Here is a 17,802-nt window from a genome sequence, read left to right as displayed (position 1 = left end):
GATCTGGTATTGAATATAAATCACTGTTGATAATACTTTGTGATGAGACAAATGTTGGCAGAATGGTAAATAGTGATGAGGACAGGGCAAGTCATATAAAATTATCTGGTAAACTGGACCCATTCAAACAAAATGTATTTTGATACAGTCACATGCAAGGTCATAAATCTAAGAGTGCAAGGCATACTTACAGAGTGGGGAACTGTATCCTGGAAAACAGTGACTCTGAAAAGGATTTTAGGGGTCATAGTGGACAAGCAACTCAATATGCGTGTCCCCCCCACCATGAACTGATGTGGCAAAAAGGGCAAATGTAATCTTTGGATGTATGAACAAGGGGAATAGTGAATAGAAGGAGAGAGGTGATTTTACCTTTGATGACACCAATACTGGATACAGTTCTGGTGTACACATTTTTTTAAACAGCTGTTGAAAAATTTATGAGGATGCAGAAAAGAGCCACAAAAATTATTCAAGAGCGAGAGAAAATGCCTTACAGCAAAAGACTTACAGGAACTCAGTCTGTTTGAGAGGTGATTTGATTATGGTGTAGAAGTACATCCACGAGGAGAAAATATCAGGTACTAAAGGGCTTTAATTTAGCCAAGAAAGGCAGAAGAAGCAGCAATGACCAGAAGTTAAAGGCAGACAAATTCAAATTAGAAGTCAGGCATCAATTTTTAACAGTGAGAATGATAAATCGTTAGACAAACTACCAAGGGAAGTGGTGGATTCTCTAACTCTTCAAGTCTTCAGATCAAGACTGGATGCCTTTCTGGAAGACACGATTCAGTCAAACACAAGTTATTAGACTCAATGCCAGGATAGCTATGTGGAATTCTGTGACCTTTGTTTTATACAGGAGAACAAACTAGAAGATGTAATGCTCCTTTCTGACTTTGAAAGCTATGAATAAACTGAAAGTACAGATGGGAAAATGGAGGTACAGAGAGGTTAAGTGATTTACTCAAGGTTATAGAGCAAATCAGTGGCAGAGCTGGTAATTAGAACCCTGCTCTTGTATCCATTGCAACTGATGATCATCAATCAGCAGTTACATGGCCAACCAAAATCATAACTTTCTTTCAGATTTTGTGATACTGGTATTTACAGCATATTAAAAACAGCTATGTCCATGGCTGACCCTCAAATGTAAAATATAATTTTCAAGTAGAATATCTGTAAAACAGAAAGCTATATAGAAATGTTGGAAATGAATGCACTCAATTTCTATTCAGCAGGAAGGAAATAAAATAATAATTTCATTTTTGTATTTATTTATGTATTATTGCCAGATCTGCAGTGGAAGTCTGGGCACATGGCAGAGAGTCTAACAAACATGCCTCGTCATTCCCTCTACATCATAATTGGAGCCCTCTGTGTCGCATTTGTCCTTATGCTGATCATTCTGATTGTGGGGATATGTCGCATCAGCCGCATTGAATACCAAGGCTCTTCCAGGCCAGCCTATGAGGAGTTCTACAACTGTAGAAGCATTGACAGTGAATTTAGTAGTGCAATTGCTTCTATCCGACATGCCAGGTTTGTTGTGGGGAAAGGGAAAGTAAATGGAATCTCTTTGCTATATCTACTTCAAATTCATTTGTAGTAGCACAGCATCAGCTAATTGCTATTGACAAATATAAAGGCTATACTGCTTCCAAATTAGAATACAGCATTATTTTAATTGCTCATCATTATATCTGGGCTACACTCTGGTCTCAGTTCAACAGTGTGAATCCAGTGCCGCTCCATTGAAGGCAGTAGAGTTTTGGATTTACACAGTGTAACTGAGAGTTGAATCTGTCCCTTTACACTAGTCTGTAAGATGTTTCAGTTTGGGAAGTGTGCAAGTATTTTTTTTTATTTTGTAAGTTTTTATTCTTGTTATACTTACACATTTCTAAATCTACATATCAAAATTCCATACTTTATCATGCATGTACTTTGGATAATAATGAATAATGCAGCTGGAAACATTCTATTTGTTTTGTTGCATATATTTTTCAAAATTATTTTGACATCTAGCAAAACAAAACAAAGTTCCTAAATAATTCATCAAAATGCCAGGGATTGATATCTGGTTTTGTGATTAAATCATTGGACCAGGACTCAGGCAGTCTGGGTTCAGTGCCCACCTCTGCCACAGATTCCTGGTATGACCCTTTTCTGTGCCTCTGTTTTTTCCATCCACGAAATGGGTATAAATCTTATCTGCCTCGCAAGAATATTGTGAGGATAAATCCTTGAATAGTTTTGAGACAATCACATACCATTGTGCTAGATGCTTGCGAAGAAGATAGATTAATTTGAAAAGGTTTTTAAAAGAAAGTTGCATGCATTTTGTTCAACGCAGCAGTCTAAATATAATTAAAATATTTCACACCAACTACAATGAGTAAAATGCATTTGAGATTAAAGTGTGTAGTTTAGAACTGCTATTTGCGAGATAGTAATGGCAGGTATCTTGCTGATACAGCGGCCTCCCATGCTGATGGTATTAGTCTATAAATCAGTTTCCATCTTGCTCCTAGGCCAGGGCTGGGCAAACTTTTTGGCCCAAAGGCCACATCTTGGTGTGGAAATTGCATGCAGGGCCATGAATGTAGAGCTGGGGCAGGGGATTGGGGTGCGGGAGGGAGTGCAGCGTGTGCGAGTGGGTGTCGTGTGCAGGAAGGGACTCTAGGCAAGGGGTTGGGGTGCAGGAGGGGTGCAGGGTGCAGGAAGGGGCTCAGCAGGGGTTGGGGTGCAGAGTGTGGGAGGGGGTTCAGGGCAGGGGACTGGGGTGTGGGGTGCAGGAGGGGTTTGGGGTGCGGGCCCCGGCCCGGATCCATTTACCTTAAGTGTCTCTGGGATGGTAGCGGTGTGCAGCAGAGCTAACACAGGCTCCCTGTTTGCCCTGGCCCCGCACCACTCCCAGAAGTGGCCAACATATCTGGAAGTAGCTCCGGGGAGTGGGGTGGAGAAGGCGGCTCCATCGCATGCTGCCCTTGCCTGCGGGTACCACCCCCGAAGCTCCCATTGGTTGCAGTTCCCCGCTGCACCATGAGGCTGGCAATCCCACAGGCCGAATTGAAAGCCCTGCTGGGCCAAATCTGGCCCGCGGGCCATAGGTTGCCCTCCCTTGTCCTATCCTGATATAACAAACAGCTGTTTAAAGTAGATGTGATAAACTGAATATAACTGAGTAGGCAGCCAAATAAGAACTGGAAATGGTGTTTGCCTGCAGCTAAAACGGAAGCCAAATAATGGACAGAACAGTTAATTATACAGTTACATGTATCGGTTGTGATCATTTACTGCAGCAGTGCCAGTAATCACAAGTCATTGCCAGTAATCACAGATTAAAGTAGAAAGGAGCTCATTACCTCGTTTGCTCACCATGGCTATTTCTTGGCTCCTGGCTTTCCAGAGAACCCCACCTTTCCTTTCACGCTCACTCCTCATGCTTGGGGCCTGGGCTCCCCTCAGCAGTTTTCTAGTACTGTGCCCTTCCTGTTGAAAATGCTCCAACTGTGCCTGCTGTCTACTACCTGCTAGGAGTCAAGGATTGCTGAAGTGAAGCCTTTGGTTTTGGAACAAACTGATAAATTAAACAGCAATAAGTCAACAGGACCAGATGGTGTCCATCCAAGAGTTCTGAAGGAACTCATGTGAAATTGCAGAAATACTAACTGTAGTCTGTAACCTATCATTTAAATCAGCTTCTGTACCAGATGACCGGAGGATAGCTAACGTGACGCCAATTTTTTAAAAAGGCTCCAGAGGTGATCCTGGTAATTACAGGCCTGTAAGCCTGACTTCAGTACCAGGCAAACTGATTGAAACTATAATAAAGAACAATATTGTTAGATATATAGATGAACATCATTCGTTGAGGAAGAGTCAACATGGTTTTAATCAAGGGAAATCATGCCTCACCAGTCAACTAGAATTCTTTGAGGGGGTCAACAAGCATGTGGATGAAGGGGATCCAGTGGATATAGTGTACTTAGATTGTCAGAAATCCTTTGACAAGGTCCATCACCAAAGGCTCTTATGCAAAGTAAGCTGCCACAGGATAAGAGGGAAAGTGCTCTCATGGATTGGTAACTGGTTAAAAGATAGGAAACAAAGGGTAGGTATAAATGGTCAGTTTTCAGAATTGAGAGAGGTAAATAGTGGTATCCCCCAGGGATCTGTTCTGGGAGCAGTCCTATTCAACATATTCATAAATGATCTGGAAAAAGGGGTAAACAGTGAGGTGGCAAAATTTGCAGATGATACAGAATTACTAAAGATAGTTAAGACCCAGGCAGAGGGCAAAGAGCTACAAAAGGATCTCTCAGAAGTGGATGATTGGGCAACAAAATGGCAGATGAAATTAAATGTTGATAAATGCAAAGTAATGCACACTGGAAAGTGTAATCTCAACTATACATATAAAATGATGGGGTCTAAATGAGCTGTTACCAGTCAAGAAAAAGATCTTGGAGCCATAGTGGATAGTTCTGTGAAAACTGCAGCAGCAGTCAAAAAGAAAACAGAATGCTGGGAATAATTAAGAAAGGGATAGATAATAAGACAAAAAATATCATGTTGCCTCTCTATAAATCCATGGTACACCCACATCTTGAATACTGTGTGCAGATGTGGTTGGCCCATCTCAAAAAAGATATATTGGAATTAGAAAAGGTTCAGCAAAGGACAACAAAAATTATTAGGGGTATGAAATGGCTTCCGTATGAGGAGAGATTAATAAGACTGGGACTTTTCAGCTTGGAAAAGAGATGACTAAAGGAGATATGATTCAGTTCTATAACATCATAACTGATGTAGAGAAAATAGATAAGTAAGTGTTGTTTACTACTTCTCATAACACAAGAACTAGGGGTCACCAAATGAAATTAATAGACATCAGGTTTAAAACAAATAAAAGGAAGTATTTCTTCACACAACACACAGTCAACCTGTGGAACTCCGTGCCAGAGGATGTTGTGAAGGCCAAGACCATAACAGGGTTCAAAAAAAGAACTAGATAAATTCATGGAGGGTAGGTCCATCAATGGCTATTAGCCAGGATGGGCAGGAATGGTGTCCCTAGCCTCTGTTTGCCAGAATCTGGGAATGGACGACAGGATGGATCACTTGATGATTACCTGTCCTGTTCATTCCCTCTGGGGCACCTGCCATTGGCCACTGTCAGAAGAGAGGATACTGGGCTAGATGGACCTTTGGTCTGACCCAGTAAGGCCGTTCTTATGTTATGTTCTTATGTACTCTGGCTATGCCCCTTTCCTGTCCCTGGTTAGAGAATGGAAAGAGTATTTACTCTCATCCACCTTCCTCGGATAAGTGGAACCATTAGTATGCCAGGCAAAAGGATGATTTAGCAATGGTGTGGTTAGTGGCCATATTTTTTGCATTGTTCGTTTTCTGTGCCACAGTGTTTTCCCAGATATAAGAAACAGTGGCCATTGGTGACATTTAAAGAGAATCCTGAGGCCTTGTACACAGCAGGGATATGCAACCCAAATAAAAATTGCCCCAGCTGTTGGTGCTGTTCTTAGCAGCTGAATGTTTAAGAACAGTGTTTGGAGTGTCCCAAGTATTGCTCATCCCCTTTCTTGGGGCTTTCTTCCCTACCCTGGCTAGCATCTCCTGCACTAGAATCCTAGGTTGTAGGGCCTCCTCTTCCTTTGATGTTTCCTTGGGTGGGGAGGGGGTTGCTTGGTGGCTGTAATCTTTCTTCTTCTCCTTTATCTTCAAGGGGTACTGGATGTTCACTCCCCCACCACCGTCTTTAGGGGTAGAGAGGAAGGTGGTTGGTGAGGTAACTGCACCTCCAGCTCCAGGGGTGGGCAGAGGGCACTTTATGGTTCGGTGCCTGTCTAAAGACTTTTTTATAAGCTCATTCACCTTGACAAACTATTTTCACTGCAAGTTGTTGATTGATGTGATAGAAACGGTGAAACAGTGCTGCTGACAGACTTTTCAAATCTTGGGACCTGGACTCTTTGTTGGAGGTCTTTCCTTTACCTATGTGGCCTGCTCTGAATTAATCTCTGCATAATGCCAAGGAAGGCCTTTTAGTAAAACCAGTGAGAGTCAAGGTGAATGAGCTCATAAAATAGCCTTTAGACTGGGGCTGCGTTTATACCGCTTTTTGAAGCCCGCGTTCAATAGTTAAGAAAAAGAGAGAATGCCAGAAACTGTAAATAAAAAGGATTTTTATTTGCACCTTTGTGAAATATATTCTAGTTAATGTCAATGAAAAGAAATGTTGGATTGCAAATAATATTTGTGTGCTGCCAAAAAACGAAAACGAGAAATAAATCATTTGATACTATATAAAAATCTACTCTATAGCTGCCAAGCTGGTACTTTTCTAAGATTTAGTGTACAGACTTCAGTCTTTATTTCTGTTTCAGAAGGACAGAAAGCAGTATAAATTGGTGCACTCAGCACAGGGGAGGAATCACAATTTCACAGTTGTCTTTTACACAGACATGTATATAGAGACCGCCAAGGCCTACATTTTCAAAAGTGACTTATTTTAGGTGTTCAACTTGAGACACGTTAAAGGGGCCTGTTTTTAAAGAACAGGTTCTCAGCACTTTCTGAAAATCAGGTCCCCCTTAACATGTCACGGTTTGGACACACAATCACGACTCGCTTTGGAAAATGTAGGCCTTGATATTCTTTATATACATGTGTTGGTGGATGTCAAATGAAGGGTGTATTTTTACAGTGTGTAATTTTTTTTTAGACTCAATAGCAGGTATATGTACAGGGAATAGTAGACTCCTGTCACATAAAATAGTCAATAGAAATTTTTGTACTCAAGATTGTCATTTCATTTTTTCCATCTAGTGTGTCAGGGTCTTTCCAGTTTCATCTGGTTTTGTCCTAGCCCTTATATGTGTCTCTTAGGTTTTGACTGATTGGTAAAGATCAAGTACAAGAGGGATAGATCATATTTAATGATCCCCTTTAGTAGGGGATGAACAATTCTAAGTGCAAATATCCAGATCAGCGTATCAGATCTAGTCCTATGCTGCGCAGGTGTGCTAAGTGGGGAAAGGGATTTAGAACGCATCTCTTGACCATTCTGTGCATAGGTGCTGGAACTAGGTGTGCTGGCTTGAAATGGTTTCTCTTATATACAAGCTTTACAGTTTACAGTTCAATGGCTCTCAGCATCCCCACTATACAAAGTGTTCCAGCACCCCTGATTCAGTGTGCAAAAAGTGGGGATCTATTACTATAACATTATAGTTCTTCAAGTGCTTGCTCATATCCATTCCAATTAGGTGCGCGTGCCGAATGCACAGTCGTCAGAGAATTTTTACCCTAGAAACACCCAGTAGGTCAGCCGTGGAACCCCCTGAAGTGGCGCCCTTATGGCAGTGGATATATACCCTATCCGAACCAGCGCCCCCTCAGTTTCTTCTTACCGCCTGTGACGGTCGTTGGAACTGTGGAGCTCGGCTTTGCCGCTTTCTAGTCTCCCTAGCTTTTTTCCTCTTAACAGTGTAAATAGTTTATAGTTAGTGTAGTTATAGAGTTTTATATAGTTTTTCATATAGTGTAAATAGTTCTAGTGGGTTGGTAGGGATCTTCCCTCCTTCTCACCGGTAGCTAGGGCCCATGCCCAAGGCTCCAGGCTTTAAACCCTGCACATCCTGCTCCAAGCCCATGCCAACGGGCAACCTCCACACCTCTTGCCTGAAGTGTCTGGGGGAATCTCATCAGATCGAGAAGTGGAGGATCTGCAAAGGTTTCCAGCCCCAGACTGAAAAGGAGCAGGACTTTCATCTGCAACAGCTCCTCATGGAGGTGTTCTTAGCCCTCAACCTCCAGCGCCACACCAAGACCCAGCACCGAGCACTTCGGCGCACAGCGTCCCAGCGGCACCAGTAGGAAGTACACTGCAGTCGGACTCTGATAGAGACTTGTGTTGCCGGTGTTCCCCAGCACCACAGCCGCCATCAGTCCGGCACTGCTCCCACTCCCTGGTCAAAAGTGGCACCATAGACCGGAAAAGGTTGGCCCATCTCAACAGCCGCCAGTCTCCCTAGACCTGCCTTCAGCGCCACATCCCATAAAGGAGCAACCAGGAGGGCAAGTGCCGATTTCAACACCATTGACTCTGGCACCGAGGGTGGAGCCATTGAGTCCGGTGCACCTGGACTCCCCACATCGCAGCGTGGTCGAGGTCCAGCTTCCTTCTACACCAGACACCTTTGCAGCCGCAAGAGATCTGATTGCCATGACTGTCTCGGCATCGCCTCAACGGCCCAAGTCTTCAGCACCGATCCGAGTGATACCTTCAAGAGGCAAACCAGCCCTTATCCATCCACTGGCACCGTCAACCAAGCCACGGCACCGCTCCCGTTCTCGGCGTTGCTTGCAGTCCCCACACCACTCTCCTCTGCAGCGCAGGTTGTACTCACATCACCGGTCGTACTCGTGGCACTGTTCGAACTCCCAGCACAGCTCCCGTTTTGAACACCAGTTTCCATCAAGGAGCAGGTCCAGGTCCAGGTCCAGGTCCAGACGCTGTTCCCGTTGGTGTTCGTCATCACTGACAAGGTCCAGATCCCAACACCAGTCTACACCTCAGCACCGATCTTGGTCCCAGCACCACTCCCCGACATTATGGCACCACTCTTCACCCTCGCAGCACCGATTCTCATTGCATTGTCGTGAATCAGCACATTCCTGCCTAGCACCACCGTGGCCCTCCCGTTCTGCCTCTCATTCAGCGGGATCGGACGCAGGGTCCCGTATCTCGGACCGCCGTCGTTTGGACCATGGCTACCTGGACCCTGGGGCTGGCCACTGGCAGATGCAGTGACAAGGTCCTGTGCAAGTATCTACTCAATGGCTCTTTTGGACTCCTTGGGCATACTACCAGGTCCAAGGTACTCCTTCTGGGGCATCTCGCTCAGCCCCTTCTGAGCTGCGAGTGCCAGAGGTCAGTCAGCTGCCCTGTTCCCGGTGGTATGGAGGACACAACAATGTCCTTCCCATCCCCGGAATCCCTCCCAACGCCCGTGTCTAGCCCAGGCACAGAGACAGCTGGCCCTGATCCACAAGTCACAACTGAGCAAGAGGCCCTACACAATCCTCTTCCTCCCATGGCCTCTTCCTCTTCATCGCCGGATGAGGCAGTAGTGGGAACAGTCACTTCAGGTCCACCTCCAATAGACCTCCATGCCCACCAGGACCTCTTATGTAGGATGGCACATAACATGAACCTCTCAGTGGAGGAAGTTATAGAGGTGGAGGACCCAGTGGTTGACATCTTGTCAACAGAGGCTCCATCCAGGTAGCCTACTGATCATTCGAACAATTGAAAACACAGCCAGAAAATCTGGCAGACACTCGTGTCCATTCCGCCGACGGCTAAAGGGATGGAGCGAAAGTACTATATCCCCTCTAAGGGGTATGACTATTTGTTCAACCATCCACAGCCCTGTTCACTGGTAGTGGCCTCAGTGAACGAAAAGGAGCATCATGGACAACAGGCTCCTGCGCCCAAATCAAAGGCGGCCACGTGCCTTGATCTATTCAGATGCAAAGTCTACTCTGCGGGAGGATTCCAGCTCAGGATCGCAAACCAGCAGGTGCTTCAGAGCCATTGCAACTATAATTCGTGGAGCTCCATGCAGAAGTTCAAGGAGCTGGTTCCACCAGAGTCCCGCGAGGAGTTTGGAGCCCCAGTGGAAAAGGCAAAACGGTGGCGCAGACCTCATTGCAGGCTTCATTAGACACTGCAGACTCCTCCACTCGCACCCTTTCTTCAGGGATTGCAATGTAGCATATTGCCTGGCTGCAAGCGTCTGTCCTTCCACCAGAGCTTCAGCAGACATTACAGGACCTTCCATTCTAGGGTGAAGGCCTGTTTTCTCAGAAGACAGATTCAAGGCTCTGAAGGCTTAAAGATTCAAGGGCCATAATGAAGTCATTGGGCATGCACACACCAGCTACCCAACGAAAACCCTTTAAGCCCCAGCCTCAGTGCCCGTATTCCACCCACCTCGACTGAGGCAGGATTTTTATAGGAGGCGGGGCCATGGTGGCAGGAGGTCCTCTAACCTTCAGCCCAGGCAGAACCAGGGCCAATCCAAATCCTTGGCAGTCCCTAAGCAAAACTTTTGAAGGGTCACTTATAACTATGGATCGTTGGGTTTTCTCACAGTGAAAAGGGGATATTCTCTCCAATTTTCTTTGTCCCTTCCCTCCCTCCCTGTCCCTCTTCAGGGACCCTTCTCACGAGCAACTCCTTATACAGGAACTGCAGATGCTCTTAACCATGGGAGAGATTGAGGAGGTTCCAAGGGAACTAAGGGGCAGGGGGGTTTACTCCCGTTACTTCCTAATCCCCAAGCCAAAGAGTGGGCTATGACCTATCCTAGACTGCGCTGACTCAACAAATTTGTGGTAAAGTTGAAGTTCCGCATGGTCACCTTGGACATCATTATTCCCTCCCTGGATCCTGGAGACATGAAGGATGCCTACTTCCACATCACAATTCTTCTGGCTCAAAGACATTTTCTTTGCTTTGTGGTCAACCGAGAACACAGTCAGTTCATGGTCCTTCCTTTCAGTCTGTCTACAGCCCCCTCGGGTATTTACAAAATGTATGGCTGTCATAGCAGCCTTCCTCTGTCAACAGCGGATTCAAGTATTCCCGTATCTCGATGATTGATTGCTTGCACCCAGTTTACCAACTGATTCAGATCACTCTGTTTGAGACCCATCTTCTTCATTATTTACCACTCCCCCAATCTTTTTTGTCATCTGCAAACTTCGTTGATGATGATTTTGTTTTCTTCCAAGTCATTGATAAAAATGTTAAATGGCATAGAACCAAAAGCTGATCCCTGCAGGACTCCACTAGAAGCACACCTGCTCCGTGATGATTCCCCATTTATAGTTACATTTTGAGACTTCTAAGTAATACATTAACTAGCTATAGTGTTATAAGCAGAACCTGGTGTCTGAACTGGCTGATCAAAGGCATGTGGTCTATAAGCTAGAAGGCTCATCCAGGCCACAAACAATTAGTATAGGTGCTGTGGTCTTGTCTTAGTGTGTGCTAGTCAACCGTGACTCACCCTGATCTTCACAGGAGAATGGATCTTGTATTGTACAAGGTGTGCAACCGGGAGTATGCTCTCAGCACCCGCAGTGTGCTTCTATCAAAAAAGGACAGGATGTCACCATAAATTCCCAGAGAGTTTTCATCTTCTTTCATACCTATGAAGAGATTTGCATCTTTAACTCCCCCTGAAAATGAAAGAGAAAGGGATGGTTCAGAAATTCATCTTTAGCGTATTCATCAGTAACGTGCCATACGAGTGCTTCATCCCACGAATCTTGGAATATCAACTAAAGCATAGATTCATCCTCGATGAAGTCAGTGGTCTAAATATGTTTAACTTTGTGTACAGTATGGAAGAAAGCTGTCAGTCATAAAGTCAAAACAAGTTTTTCGCTCTAGGCTTGCTGAGAGTTGGAGTATTTTCCTTGCATTAGATTTGCATCATTCAAATTATAGGATTTCCACCCATCTTGGTTGGTGCAATTCACCAAAAACAGCCATGAAGTAATTTGTATACAATTCTTTAAACAATACAGGATTGGTTTTTGTTTTAGCCTAAATAATTTCTGAAAAACATCACAATTTCTAAGTCACAATTTCCAGCGTGAATAGCTTAGGTTAGTGGAGACAGACTGGAGGAAGAACTCTGTGAAGCTTGAAAGCTTGGCCCTTCCACCAACAGAAGTTGGTCCAATAAAAAATAATATCTCTACCACCTTGTTTTTTTCAGTAGAGCTAACACTTCATATGCATGAAGGGAACTAAATGGGAATCTAAAATTAGAGGAATTCCTTGTATATTAATTGAGAGGCCTTCGAGTTCACTGTCAGTCTTATATGGTGGAGCCCTGTAAGGAAAATAGACTTGAGGTCTTTTCTATCACTTTATCCCTATGATTCTATTTCTTTATTTAAAGCTCCTACAGTTACTAGCAACTATTTCTGAAGGCATTTTTTCTATGGTCACGTCATATCTACAGCACATTTTTTGCCTAACATTTTAATAAGTGTTTGTGAGAGTGATGCCCTAAAAGGCATTAATGTTTATTGGCATTCCAATTTTTTATAGAATCTTTGCAGTTTCAACCTGCCTCTCTAATGGATATATCTAGTCAGCAAAACTATACCAGTTGAATTATTTGACACTTTGTCTGCCAGCTCATAAGTCAACCTGACTATATAGTTTGATCTATAGATGGCAAGTAGGAAGAAAAAATAACAATAAACAATGTGTGATAACTGTGTCAAATTACATCAGGGAACCTCAATGTTGTTTGGAAGGGCTATTCTCTTAAAGTAAAATTCTGGGCCTATTGTAGTCAGTGGGTGCTTCTCCGCTGATTTCACCAGAGCTAGGATTTCACTTTTAGTGTCTGACTTTGATTCTGTTGAATTCAGTGGTAAAACCTCCAGTGACTTGGGGTCCAGAATTGTTCCTTCTTTTTTTTAGGGGTTGGTTTCTGGAATCCATATAGTTCAAACATTCCTTCTGTGTTTTTACTATTGATTGCAAGAAATATTGCAATATGGTTTAGAATTTACAGTTTTCCCCTAAAGATTTTTCTGACAGGGAGCCATGAATCAGTGGATTATTACAATTAACATGTATGTACTTCTGTTTATTACCAAAGCCTTTTGTTTTCTTCTTTTAGGTTTGGAAAGAAATCCCGACCTGCAATGTATGATGCAACTCCCATTGCTTATGAAGATTACAGCCCTGATGACAAACCTTTGGTCACGCTAATTAAAACAAAAGATTTGTAATCAACTGTATCTTTTTCGGATTATTTTTCCAAAGGATGGGCTACTAAATTAATTTAAATATTTTTAAGAAGAAGAAAGCGTGAGAAATTTAAAATGTTAGATGTTCCAGAATTTTCTGTAGAATATTTAACAACGAATTTTCTGCAGCTTTTAGTCTGAAAAAATATTTTAAAACTGAGTGTTCGAAATTCATGGATTACATTTTAATGTACCTTCAACTCTATAAATTGTTAGCTTATAACAGTGTGTGCTTTTTCATGGTAGACACTATTAATAAACCCAGATGAAATTCTGTGGTTGTTACAGAACAGAATACAGTAAGCTTAATCAATGAACAGTTCCTTTTTGACATCTCAGTGCCAGCTTTCTCAGTAGAGATAGGAAAAAGTGAAAATAATATGATGCATAATATCCATTAATTTAAAAAAAAGTCTAAAAGGTTTGTGTTGTGAAAAAGAAATTAGTAAAATTTATTATTCCTAACCTGAATGAATTAGCTTTTGCCTTATTCTGTGCATGGATAGATAACCTATTTCTGCATTATTTTTCTGGAAGTTGCTGACACATACTTTTGAGTTGATGTTTTTGTCATTTTTGTAACAGTATTCAAGCTAGGCCTTGTAAAAATAATATATAATTAAAGTGCCTGTGGAGGCAAACTAAGGACCTGATCGTGAACTCATTGAAATCAGTGGCAAAACTGCCATCGACTTCAGTGGGTACAGGCTCTGGCCCTAGGATTGGATTGAATCTATATTTTTCTTTAAAAGTCAAGGTTTTTATATCGTGAGTAAACTAAGCCTATAGTTTGAGTTTTGTTTCTCAAAGGTTATTAATGTACAGTACTGTTTCATTCAATATTGTGTATTTCTCATAGTGCATCTTATTTATACACAGTATGGTTTTTCTGTGGCTGCATTTGATTGCTTATGTGCTTCTTCCAATTCTTGCATATTTCAGAGAATATTGAATAAATGTTATCAAGTCAAGGTTGCATCTGATCTGGTCATTTTCCGACATTTCAGATTACACAACATCTCTAAATTTGGAAGGACCTGTGTCAGTTCATTCTCTCTCTTTCTTCGCTCTCAGTCAGGGACTTGAACTTAGATATCCCATATCGCACACCAGTACATGCATACACATAATCAAATTTTGAAACTTCAAAAGTTACTGTGAAATGGACTTGTCACTTCTAGAAATTACAATTTAACCTTTCAAAAGCAAAATGAATACAATGCATAATCTAGGCCCCAGTCCTCCAATTCATTCCACATGGGTACTCACAGAAACATGCAGCTATAGGACTCGGCATGATTTTCATTCTGTGTTTAAGAGAAGCCTATTATTGGCATGGCAAGGTATCAACATCAGGATTGAGAGGGATTGGCATAACTGCCTGGAGAAAGGTGCTGTGTACAATGCAAGTTCAATGTCTGCCTTCAGCCAGTGCTGTTAGTTTCTCACTTCTGTGAACAGTGTGAAAAAAAATCACTGGCCTCCAAATTATGATCAGGTAAATCAAGAGAAAATTCTGCCCTCTGGTAACTGGGTGCTGCATGGGAGCATAGAACGTAGGTGAATATCTATCCCAACTCCCCCTTGCAAGGAAGGAAGTCTCGGGAATTGTCAGTGCTCTTGCACCAGCTAGTAGGTTCATCCAAGAGGGTATGGCCTGCTGACTAGTAGGTGTATCCCACAAACGGACAGCACCACTGGTTGTGTGTGGGCAACTGCAGCCCAGGGGATTCTTTCACCCACCTCAACTAACACAGAGATCCCCAGAGCTCAGCAACTGAGGTTGGTTCCAGAATTTGCCCTTAAAGACAAATAAAATATAATGAATCGAGAAGGCAGATGTAACTGACCCTTGTTAATATCTTTACTAGTGGTTGGAGCACATCTGGTATGTTACTCTTAATTGTGAATTCCTTGCTATTACTGTTTCCAGTTGCAACCACTGGAAGAGATCCAAGCTATTTTATGCATCTTACACTAATGTACGTGCAGAACATGGTGAGTCAGGCTGGAAATGTTATTAAAATGCAAGGGGTTTTGTGATTTAAATGTACAAATTACATTTTAGTCCAAAAATTAAAAATGGCAAAGAGTAAATACAGCAGAAGCAAGTCACATTTTTAGAGCATGTGAGAGAAGGAACGGAAGCAAAGGAAAACAAAATAGCATGTTGTGAGTGTCAGTTCTCTCTGCTAAAATGAAACACCATAACTTGTTTTCTAAATGAACTAAATAGGTAGTCATTGTTAGGAGCAACTAGACTGTAAATCTGCATGTTAATAAAACCAAAACTATTTGAGTTATATAAATGCCAAACATCTTAAAAATCCAAACTCCTCTGTAATAAAATAGATTTCACTGAATTTTGGCCAAGCCAGTGACTTCCAGAAAGAGACCTAATGACCCTAATCTAAAACCAACTTCTGAGTTTGGAAGTGAAATTGTGCATGCACAATTATATATTGGAAATAACAGTTTGCACATAAGAACTGGGCAGATGTTTGGCTACTTTTTTTGCATACGTACAGAGTCTGCAATTCCTTGTTCGTCTCCTCCCTGTATGGTTTGGAGGTCCTCTTCGATGGGGAGTTCCAAGTGGAAGACGCTGGCAGGAGCAATGCTCTCCAAAGGCTAGTGGAGAGGCAGCTTTTATGTTCCATTCCCCTAAAATTATCTAGTGAACCATCAGACCCTTTTAGGGGGTATTTGATTTTTAGATGATTTACTAAACAAATATAAAGGAAATAATAGTTCTTAGCCAATATTTTATTATTGCAGGGTGTAGCAGGGTGCTGCTGCAGAGGCAGCTAATTAGCCCCTGCTCAGCCAGCCCCAATCAGGTAAAATGGATTGGGGCTGGGGAGAAGCCTGGTGCCTGGCCTCTGAATGGGCTGCACCTGTGGGCCTGCAGGCTGAAGGGCCATAAAGGCTGGCTGGCAGCCAGAGGAAGGGGGGAAGAGAACAGCCAGAGGTACAGCAGTCTCCAGGTTGGGGTAGACTCCCTGTAAAGGAAGAGGAGAGTAAGACCTGTAAAGCTGTAAATAGAATCACTGGTGGTGGGAACTGTGTGTGAATAAAAAGCCACGGGTGCTGCATCCAGGAGGCTCAGAGTGCTTTGTTGAGACAGCAGGGAGCTGCAGCAAGGGGGGGCAGAGGAAGAGACCCGGTTACACAGGGATTAAGATACTATCTGAGAATCTATATGTGAGTATGGAAACAAGCAACTTTCTATTATTTAAGTAGCATGCTCCCTCAATCATCTGTATTTTACAAGGGAGATGTTGCGATGAGGAATAGCCTCTATGCATTCAAATCATTCCTTGGTAATGATTCTAAACCATTCTGTATCTCTCTCGAGTGACTGATCTGAAAGATAAATAATTTGCGAGGCACTATCTTTCTGTGAACATGGAGCCTCTAGCTTCTGTAAATCATCCTGTGCTGTTCATGATATGCTTTGGAAATTGCTTCTTTCTATTTATTTTATTAAACTCCAACAGCATATTATAGTTGTGCTGTACACATCTCTGCATTTCAGAAACATTTGTGAGGGGCTGCACAGCCTTCCAAACTGACCAGAGACCTGGAGAGCAGAAACCTTTCCAGAGTTCTCATCCAAACTCTGGTGCTGATATGGGCTTGTGACTTAACCACTCTGTATGCCTGGTCATGCTCTTCTGAGGAAAAACATGAGGCTGGGGAAGTGCACTGGTAATATCCACAAAGCAAGAGCAGGTTAATGCTACTCTGGAGAAGTGTTAACTTTTACACAGGTTTCCTATTGCAAATCCACCATGTACAGAGGGAAACATACTGTGTGTGCTGCTCCAGGCCTTCTCAACATGCAGATTCTTGAGTGTACTCTGAACCTGCTCCCCTCACTTTGACACACTCTCTGAATTCTGCCCACATTTGTTTTCCACTCTGCATAAATAAAGGGAAATATACCTGGGCTTGTTTTTCCTCCAACTGTATAATTTTTACCCACTTCATTGGGTGTTGAGACATTTGTATTCAGTACATAGCTTAATACATACACACTGACACAGGCTCAAGTCCCAGTTTTAGACTGTTTACGCTACAGCCTTTATTGGCATAATTTGTGTCACTTGGTTGTGAACCCCCCCAAGGGACATAACTTACACCAACATAGGTGCTTGTGTGCACAGTGCTATGTCAGTGGGAGAACTTCTCTCACCAACATAGCTTCTGCTGCTTGTGGAGGTGGTTTTATTATGCTTAACATATATATGGAGATATGCCTATCTTATAGAACTGGAAGGGACCTTGAAAGGTCATTGAGTCCAGTCCCCTGCCTTCACTAGCAGGACCAAGTACTGTGTGGGGGTGGGTTTTTTTCATTCCTTCCTTTCCCCTCCCCTCAATGGCCCCCTCAAGGGATTGAGCTCACAACTCTGGGCTTAGCAGGCCAAGGCTCAAACCACTGAGCTATCCCTCCCCCCCTGGTGCTTTCCCATTGGCATAGGGCATCTTCACCAGACACTCTGCAGTGCCACAGCTGCATCAGTACAGCTACACCACTGCAGTGATGTACGTATAGACATGACCTTAGTCTTTATACTGCGTATGACCAATCACAATACACAGGGAGGAATGCAGGAGGTAGCCCTATCCCTGTGGGTAGAATAATGTTAACCAGGAATACACTCTACTTATATTTTGTTAGTGGTTAACTGGATGTGCCCCAAGTTCCACACCTTAAAGCCCCACCCAGCAGATTCGTTTCCCCCAACCCGCAACTATCACTGAGAAATTACAGACAGGCTTAACTATGAAACTGACTGATTTATTTAACAAAGACTTAAACAGTAATTAATAGGACCCCCAAATAAAAACAGTAAACAAAGGGTATTCAGGTACAGGTTGGCTTAACAAAGTGACATGAAGTCAAGGTCCTGAACCCACAGA

General features: G+C 43.0%; 1 protein-coding gene across 2 annotated transcripts in view; it reads left to right on the top strand.

Moving 5' to 3' along the window:
- DNER (delta/notch like EGF repeat containing) overlaps positions 1-13,844 on the top strand; it is a 289,703-nt gene extending 275,859 nt beyond the window's left edge. For both annotated transcript variants that reach the window (XM_050964026.1, XM_050964027.1), the window contains exons 12-13: positions 1,296-1,542; positions 12,744-13,844. In XM_050964026.1, coding sequence (XP_050819983.1) covers positions 1,296-1,542; positions 12,744-12,855 — 359 coding nt within the window. In that variant the 3' untranslated portion in view covers positions 12,856-13,844. The remainder of the gene's footprint in view (positions 1-1,295; positions 1,543-12,743) is intronic.
- The last annotated feature ends 3,958 nt before the right edge of the window (positions 13,845-17,802 follow it).

This window comes from Gopherus flavomarginatus, chromosome 8 (assembly GCF_025201925.1).
Source record: "Gopherus flavomarginatus isolate rGopFla2 chromosome 8, rGopFla2.mat.asm, whole genome shotgun sequence".
NCBI lineage: Eukaryota > Metazoa > Chordata > Testudines > Testudinidae > Gopherus > Gopherus flavomarginatus.
The sequence above is the reverse complement of the archived record's forward strand: the minus strand, read 5'-3'. Positions and strand labels throughout refer to the sequence as shown.